The sequence below is a fragment of the Neophocaena asiaeorientalis genome, unplaced genomic scaffold, assembly GCF_003031525.2.
Source record: "Neophocaena asiaeorientalis asiaeorientalis breed wild unplaced genomic scaffold, Neophocaena_asiaeorientalis_V1.1 scaffold249, whole genome shotgun sequence".
In the NCBI taxonomy this organism is placed as follows: domain Eukaryota; kingdom Metazoa; phylum Chordata; class Mammalia; order Artiodactyla; family Phocoenidae; genus Neophocaena; species Neophocaena asiaeorientalis.
In genome coordinates, this window is record NW_020172625.1 from 3,685,781 (window position 1) to 3,694,679 (window position 8,899).

The following is an 8,899-nucleotide window of genomic DNA, read 5'->3' on the forward strand; positions in this document are numbered from 1 at the left end:
TTTAAACTTTTATTTTGCAAAAGACAGACTTGGAAAAGACTGGGAGAAAGTATTTTTAAATCACGTATCTTACAAAGGACTTGTATCCATAATATTTAAAGAACTTTCAATACTCAACAATAAGAAAACACTTTGGAAAAGAGTTTGGAAGTTCCTTAAAAAGTCTAAAAAAGTTACCATATGACTCAGAAATACCACTTCTAAGTATATACCCAAAGCATTTAAAATATATGCTCACGAAAAACTTGTACATGAATGTTCACAGCAGCATTACTCATAAAAGGAAAAATAATAACTTAAATGTCCATCAACTGATGAATGGATTAACAAAATGAGTTATGTCCATATAATGGAATATTAGTCACAAAAAAGAATGAAATACTGATATACGCTACAATATAAACGAACCTTGAAAATATAAAATTAAGGGAAAGAAGCCAGAAAAAGAGGCCATGTATATTGTGATTCCACTTATTTATTTTATTTTATTTATTCATTTTTGGCTGTGTTGGGTCTTTGTTGCTGTGCGCAGGCTTTCTCTACTTGCGGGAAGCAGGGGCTACTCTTTGTTGCGGTGCATGGACTTGTCATCGCAGTGGCTTCTCTTGTTGCAGAGCACGGGCTCTAGGAGCGCGGGCTTCAGTAGTTGTGGCTCGCGGGCTCTAGAGCGCAGGCTCAGTAGTTGTGGCACACGGGCTTAGCTGCTCCGTGGCAGGTGGGATCTTCCCGGACCAGGGATCGAACCCATGTCCCCTGCATTGGCAAGCGGATTCTTAACCACTGTGCCACCAGGGAAGCCCCTGTGATTCCATTTAGATGAAATGTCCGGAATTGGCAAATCCACAGAAGACAGAAAGTAGATTAGTGGTTGCCAGAGGAAGGGTGGGGATAAATTTGTACTGACTGTTTATAGGTATAAGGTTTATTTTTGGAGTGTTGAAAATGTTCCGGAATTAGATAGTGTGACAGTTGCACTATTTTGTGGCTATACTAAAAAATACTGAATTGTATATTTTAAAAGGGTGAATTTAATGGTATGTGAATTAAATCTCAACAGAAAAATAATCCAATTAAAATGAGTAAGATTTGAACAGACATTTCACCAACAGAAATATACAAACAGCAAGGAATAACATGAAAAGATGCTCAACACCCTCAATCACTAAGGAAATACAAATTAAAACCACAAGGCTTTACCACTATTTACCTATTAGAAAAGCTTAAAAAAAGTGTTTTAAATGACAATACTAAGTGCTAGTGAGAGTGTAGAGCAACTAAACACCCATACAATGTTAGTGAGATAGCAAAATGGTATAGCCACTTGAAAAGCAGTTCCATAGTTTCATATAAATTAAGTATTCCCTTACCATGGAACCTCGAAATCCCAAAAAGAAATAAAAAGTTATGTCCACACAAAAACGTATACATGAATGTTTATAGTAGCTCTATTCATAATCACCAACAACTGAAATGTCCCTGAACTGGTGAACGGATAAACATTTACAGGACATCGATACAATAAAATAGTACTCAAAAATATAGGAATGAAATACTGATGCATGCAACACATGGATGCCTCTCAAATCCATTTGTATAAGTGAAAGGAGTGAAATTAAGAAATCAGACCCCAAAAGCTACATACCACATAATTCTGTTTATATGGCACTCTAGAAAATGCAAAACTGTAGGGATAGAAACAGATCAGGGGTTGCCAGGAGAAGGGATGGGGGTTGGGTGGGAGACTACAAAGGGGCAGCAGAGGAAATTTTGAGGTCTTCATGTAATTTTGCTGTATCAAGATTGTGGTGGTGGATACTTGCTTCCTTGCATTTGTCAAGACTGACAGAACTGTACATCACAAGAGTGAATTTAGTGTACGCAAATTTTAAATGAACAAATCCGTTGATAAATCACACTCCACACAAACCTCCACCTTGAATGTAGAAGCCATTTTCCAGTATAGGTCAAAGCACAACACAATGTTCTCAAGGCTTCCTAATGAGGTAGGTGGAGACCACTTTCATCATTTTTATTTTGCAAATGAGAAGCAACACAGTTTAAACCATCTGCAAATTTCCGGTACTAGTCAGAGTGATGAGCTAGCATTTATGTCCTTAGTTCTTGTAGTCCCACTCGCTATCAAGGTACTAGATGCCAACAGTAGTAACAAGAGGTTTTCTTTATCAAACTAAATTACCTATTTACACTATTTCATAAAGGAGAAATATTAAGATAAATAAGTACTTTAGAAGAAGGCTGCAGGGGCATATTCAAGAACAGTAAAATTAAAAATAAGAAACAATATACTACTCACACACAAAAAGTAACTCTAGCTTTGGCCTGGGAGACGCATTTCATAAAGAAAAGGAATCTAATTTCTAATGGGTGTTTAAAATAGATAAAAGTATAATACAAAAACAGTGGAAGCACTGAAAATCAAACTCCAAATAAGGAAGCGCACCAGAATAAACGGACACAAAGTAAAGCGTCGGTCCTTCACCATCTCAGCAACCTAAGGACAAGTTCATTCCCGTCTTTTATAGGTCTGAGATGCTGCACAGCGCACCTAGTTTCTTAAAAAATTCAGTAACTCACTGTGACCCACAAAACCCCAAAGCCTTAACAAGCGTGACACCCTGCTGGGTCAGGTCGTTAATTGAAAACACACAACCAACCGTTCGAGTAATTCTGCCCAGGAGTTTTCACTCTGTGTTATCAGCCGAACCCAGGCGAGCCACCGGGACTCCAGGTGGTGAGGCCGGAAAGGGGAGCCGAGAAACCAGCACAGTTTAGCGGTACCCGGAGACTGGGCGAGGAAGGAAGAGAGCGTCTTCGGTCACAGCGCCTTGCTTTCACGTGCGAGGCGGCGTGCGACACTGCGTGGGCTGCCCGGGGCCTCCGTCACAATTCAAGGGGGGTAAAATGACAGGAACCAGACCAAGTCCAGGTGTGTCTCGTGGCCGCCCCTCGCCCAGCACAGCTGAAACCCGACCGCGAGAGGCAGAAAAGGGCGCCTCTGTGGAATGTGAACTCCAGAACCCTGGAGTCCACTGCGGGTCCCCTCAGCGGAAAAAGGGGGCCCTTTTCATCCCGCACCCGAGACCCCACTCCCCTCCGGCAAAAAAATAACTTGCCGGCGGAGGCCCTGCAACTGCAGCCCGGCTCTATGTAATCTGACCCCAACGAGGGCGGCGGCAGGTGGCAGCGAGGGGCCCGAGGCCCCACGAAGGCTGGGCCGGGCTCCGGCAACGGGATCCCGGGAGGGAGGCGAGATGGAGGGGCAGCGGCGGTCTCGTTACCTGCCCAGATGCCCAGATTGAGCTGGGACTTGTCCAGGTTCACCACATAGTCCCCCAAGAACCGGTTCAACACGTCCACGACCACCGACTCGAACACCATTTTTCTCAGCCGTTCCTTCTTCGTGCGCCTGCCCTCCCGTGCCCTTCTGACGAGACCACTCGGTTCACCGGCTCCTGGGCGGCTCCGACCGCGGGTCCGGACGCTCAGCCCCGCCGCGAGCCCTGCTAGAGGCGGAGGCGGCCGCTCGCGCGACGCATGCGCAGCTCAGGCTCCAGGGTTGGGTCGGAGCGGGAGGCCCCGAAGGGTAATAGAGCGGCTGCGCGGCCGCCTCTCCTACGCGTTCCCCTGTCGGGCGGAGCGCCGCTGCTCTTTCTCCTCAGCCCCTCCTCCTCCCCCCCATCGCCTGGCAACGGGACGAGTACCTGGAGTTCCCAGGCGTTTTACGACCCCGCCCCACCGGCAGTCCGGAGCCGGGAGTGGAGACGAGGACGGGGCGCCAGGGGTCGCAGCGGTTACTCCGGGCCAGGAACGCCCCGCCCCTAACCGAGGAGACACGCCCCCACCCGGGCGGGGAGGTCCTAAACCTAAGTGAAGCAGGCGTCAGATTCTAGCCTTTTCTCTGTTAGGCTGGAGGCATCCCGAGGGGGTCCCAGGGAGCGCCCACTTTTTATTACAGATTCGCAGGTACAGGCAGAGCCCGGGCGTTGCCGGCTTCCTGGGTCCGACGCCCCTGAGTGTCTCGGTGCCTGTAACTGCCCCGCCCGGCCCTCCGAGCGCTTGGCGAGGACGCGCCGTTGGTGTCTTAGCTTCCCGGGCTGCAAATCCAGAGAGGGAAGTAAAGAGTGAACTCTGGGTTGTAATTCCACGCCCCCTTCCCTGCATCTGAGATCACACTCTTTTTTGGTCAAGTTATGTAGACGGAGCCGTCTTTCATTCTTTAGAGAGTCAACCGGCCCGGAAGCTGCGGAGCGCCTTCTAAAAAATACTTAGATACCCCTGAGCTTACACAGAATGGCTGACCTTAAACAAAAATTAGAGCGCTTTCAGACCCACTCCCTCCCCCGCGTTTGGTCTTATATAGAAATAGGGCCAAAGGCCTGAGGTCACAGAGATGCTGGATGTGAAGTTTGGAGAACTATAATTAATAACCCTCTTAAGGATTTAAGATGTAGGGGTGTAGTTTAAACTTTTTCTTTCTGCATGGTAAATGATGACTTTCTATTCTTGTATCATTTTAGCGCATTTTGTGTATAGTCATCCAGATTTTTTAAGGTTTAAAGGTTTTCCTTTGCAAGTAGAATGCCTGGCAAATACAGTGTAAAATGTTATATTTACATGAGTTTATGAATTATTTTTATATAATCTCATATTTGAAGGGCCTTTATTATGTCACAATTCAATCTCTCGGTCTTTAAGATAATGAAGCTGCAATGCTAGGGATTCGTCCAAGGTGACACAACTAATTTTCTGCAGAAACAGATGGAACCTGTTACTTCTGGCTGACTCCACTCCACCATCCCACCTGCTTCTCTTGCATTTGGCTAATGACATTGGAAATCCAGCTCAGAATACCTGAACAGAGAAATTAATAGAAGCTAAAATGCCTAGAAAAAGGAAAAGCTTTCTATAATCAGGTATTTTGCTACTGTACTATTATTAATAAGAAGCCAGATATACAGTAGATAGAAAATTCCACTGTTATATCTAGCACCATAAATTTAAAGTACAGGAACTTCTAGAACTCACTCCAAAAATATGCCTTAAGTGTCTTGCAAACACTTCACACTAGTTTTCTACAATCCATGAAAATACTGTGGAATTGGGGTGAGGGAGAGTCTGCTGCTGAAATTTTAGAAGTATCAGCTTTTATTTGCTAAAGAGAACAATGAGGAAAATTCTGAGAAACTGTTGGAAATAAAAAAGAAGACACATGTTGTAACTGAATTCTTATCTAATGTTAGGTGGACATTTTTTTCCCTCCTAATTGTAATTCCTCTGTCCACAAGTTAATGTCATTGCCATGCTGCTCGTCCTTATCATTCCCCATGTGAGGTCACTATTGTGGAACTAAGCTAGATGTTCAGATAACAAAGCCATTGAAATACACCAGGTTCCTGAAAGGTTTTTTGGAGGAAAAGGTGAGAAGATGGCCATTCTACAGGACTTTTCCTGACCTAGCCTGATAAAGCCCTGCACTCCTATCTCAGTTAGCAGTTTAAAAATTATAAACGAAAATTAAAGTCCATAGAAAAAAGGACAAGAAATAAACCAAAATGTTAAAAAAAAAATTATAAACGATCAAAAGTCATTTGGATATGTGTTCCAATCCTTAAGAAAAAAATAAAAGAGAGAAATTTGTTAGAAGGGAGACACAAGGAAAAGATTAAGAAATTTACAAGAACCTTACCCAGGTAGTGTATGTGAAAATTTAAATCAACACGATCTTTCTAAAAGGCAGTTTGTAAACATGTACAAACTGACATATATATATATACGTGCACAAACGTGCATATGACTTAGCTCAGCAATCCCACTTCTTGGGATTTACTCTAAGAAAATAACTATAAATATTCAACAAGCTATCCCACAAGCACATTCATTAAAGCATTGTTTATAATAGCAAAAAATTAGAAACAATCTAAATGTCCATTATAGGGAACATGGTTAAGTAAACACACACACACAATGTTACTATGCACGTTTTAAAAATGAAGATCTATACTAATATGGAAAGAAGTCAGTGATATACACTTACGAGAAACAAGGTGCAGAATAATATATCAATTATATAAATTGTGGATGTGTTTTAAGTGTGCAGAGAATATACATACAGAAAGAAATCTAGATGTATGCTCACCAAATGTTAACGGTGATTATCTCTACCTAGACAATGAGACTTCGGATAATATGTATTTTCTCTGTTCTCTCAAGCTTAAAAAAATTTCTTTTACAGTGAGCATGTATCTTTTTTCCCAAAATAAGAAATCTGTCTAAATAAAGTAAGAAGATAACTACGAACCAAGTATAATAACACTTCTCTTACTCATACTAATTGAAATGCTTTTAGTCTAAAACAAATCAGCTTTGGAGATTTTGAACCAAGGAGATTGAGTTTCATTACATTCAACTATATGCTGTATACTTGGAACATTAAAAAAAAAAAGGAAGATGTAAACTTAATTTATTCTTCTAAACTGGTGAAGAGGGGTGTACTGGAAATGTCATTATAGTGGATATTCTTTTGTAATGCTTCGGGAAACGGCATATGCACATGGATGAATTGCTCTTCCTAGAATAACAGCCAACTGAAATTTGTAAGCAAGGTCCCAATCTTGGTGGAGAATTGATATACAAACATATGTGAATTCTCAAAAGTCAGCCAAAAGAATTGAACAGACATTTCCTGAAAAGGATATACAGGTGGCAAATAAGCACATGAAAATATGCTCAACATCATTAGCCATTGGGGAAATGGCTGAAACCACAAATGATCTACCACTACATACCTATCAGAATGGCTATGAAAAGAATAAGGGATAACTCAAAATGTTAGTGAGGATGTGGAGAAACTGGATCATTTATGCATCAGTGGTGGGAAAGTGAGATGGCATAGTCACTCTGGAAAACAGTTTAGCAGTTTCTAAAAAATAATAATAAAATAAATATGCACCTGCCAGCTGAACTAGCAGTTATGCTCCAGGACATTTATCCCAGAGAAAGGGAAATATGTGTTCACACAAAAACTCATACATGAATGTTCATAACAGCTTTATTCATGATGGTCAAAAACTGGAAACAACCCAAATGTTTTCCTACAGATGAATGGTTAAACAAACCATGCTGTACACCCATAACATGGAATACTACTCAGTAATGAAAGGAATAAACTATTGATACATGCAACAACTTGGATGGATCTCAGGAGAATTAAGCTGAGTGAAAACTATGATTCCATTTATAAAAAATTCTTGAAATAACAAAATTATAGAAATAGAGAACAGATTAGAAGTTGCCAAGGGTCAGGTATGGGGTGGAGGGATAGATGTGGCTACAAATGGATAGAAGGAAAGGACCTTATGTTTTTGGAACACTTCTGCATCTTGATTGTGGTAATGATTACATATAATTGCATAAAACTGTACACACACACACAAATGAGTACACATAAAACTGGTGAAATCTGAATAAGCATTGGTACCATGAATGGTACCCATATATTTATTTCCTGGTTTTGGTATTGCAGGATGTTACCTTTGGGGAGCACTGGGTGAACGGGATGTGGGAACTCCTTGAAATTTTTTTGCAACTTTCTATGAATGTATCAATATACTTATCTTGAAACAATATTTTAAAAGTCTCTGCTCATTTGGGGTCCAATAAGGGATACACCTGAGTATCAGCTGAGCCTGAGTCAAGAGATTCCACATGGTTCTTTAATATCCCTACACAGGATACTTGGTAAAATATTTGTTGACTAAAAAGAAAGTGCACAACCTAAAAGTTGAGAATTTGACAGACATTCTGAGGACTTCAAGCCTGGGACACAGCATCTCAGATAACACTAAGAAACTGTTCCAAAGAGGCAAGGGGGAGAGCCATTATATATAGGAGTTTTTGCAACAAAAGACCAAGTAGTCGGAACATCAAAAGATTACTGTTAATAAAAGAAAAGTAGCTATCTCAAGTTAAGGAATTTAGCACTTTTCTATGTATGGGAAGATGCAAGGGTCTGGGCTCACTAAAATCATTCCTTTGATATGCACCTCAGCTGCCTGGGGTCAGTATCCTGTGTTTTCTCACCCTGAGTTTCCTCAGGGTGCACTGTCAGGGGATAGCTGCAGCAGCTGACTGCTAGATGGACTTGGCAGGGTACAGCCCCTTTGTCTCCATCCTGAGTTCCCTCAGGGCTCACCACCTGGGTGGCTGTAACGTGATGGCTTGATGGCTGCAACATCCTTTGTTTACTGATACGGCAGGTAATATTTTAGTTCACATATTTGAGAAAGAAAAGTATCTGAATGTGATGTCTTATCAGAAAGCGTTAAAATATCAATTACCCTGTGGTCCCAGTAAAATACTAGAGAGAGAGAGAGAGAGAGAGAGAGAGATGTACAATAAGGGATTTTCAAGCACATTCCTCTGGCTCTAAATATCTCAGATGACCATTTCCCAGATTAAGAGGACTCTCAAATGCTGACGCCCATCAGTGTTTGCTGACCCCAGATTTTCACATGGCTGACTGCTTATCATTCAGGTTTCTGCTCAAATATCTAAGGCCTAATCAGAGGCCTTCCCTGACCTTTCAGTCTCCAGTAGCCAGCTGTCATACTCTGTCATAGCCAACTTGTTATCTTCATGTCATTTATCACTCTCTGAAATTATCTTCTTTACAGGTTTTTAAAATTTTTGTCTCCTCCATCACTGCCACCTCTAGAACAGGGCACTGATGTATCTAGTTCAATGTCTTATCCTCAGTACATGAGTACTTGTCACATAGTAGGTTTTCAATTTATATTTGTTGAAAGAATGAACAAATGTTGGATAAGAAGCCACCCCCAACTCTCACAAGGCTGAGCATACCACCAGAGATGTAGGTTAA

At 41.7% G+C, this 8,899-nt stretch overlaps 1 protein-coding gene across 3 annotated transcripts in view; it reads right to left on the bottom strand.

Annotated features, from left to right (window-relative positions):
* VPS13A (vacuolar protein sorting 13 homolog A) overlaps positions 1-3,570 on the bottom strand; it is a 231,700-nt gene extending 228,130 nt beyond the window's left edge. For all 3 annotated transcript variants that reach the window (XM_024738949.1, XM_024738950.1, XM_024738951.1), the window contains exon 1: positions 3,300-3,570. In XM_024738949.1, the coding sequence (XP_024594717.1) occupies positions 3,300-3,399 (100 nt within the window). In that variant the 5' untranslated portion in view covers positions 3,400-3,570. The remainder of the gene's footprint in view (positions 1-3,299) is intronic.
* Between the last annotated feature and the right edge of the window lie 5,329 nt (positions 3,571-8,899).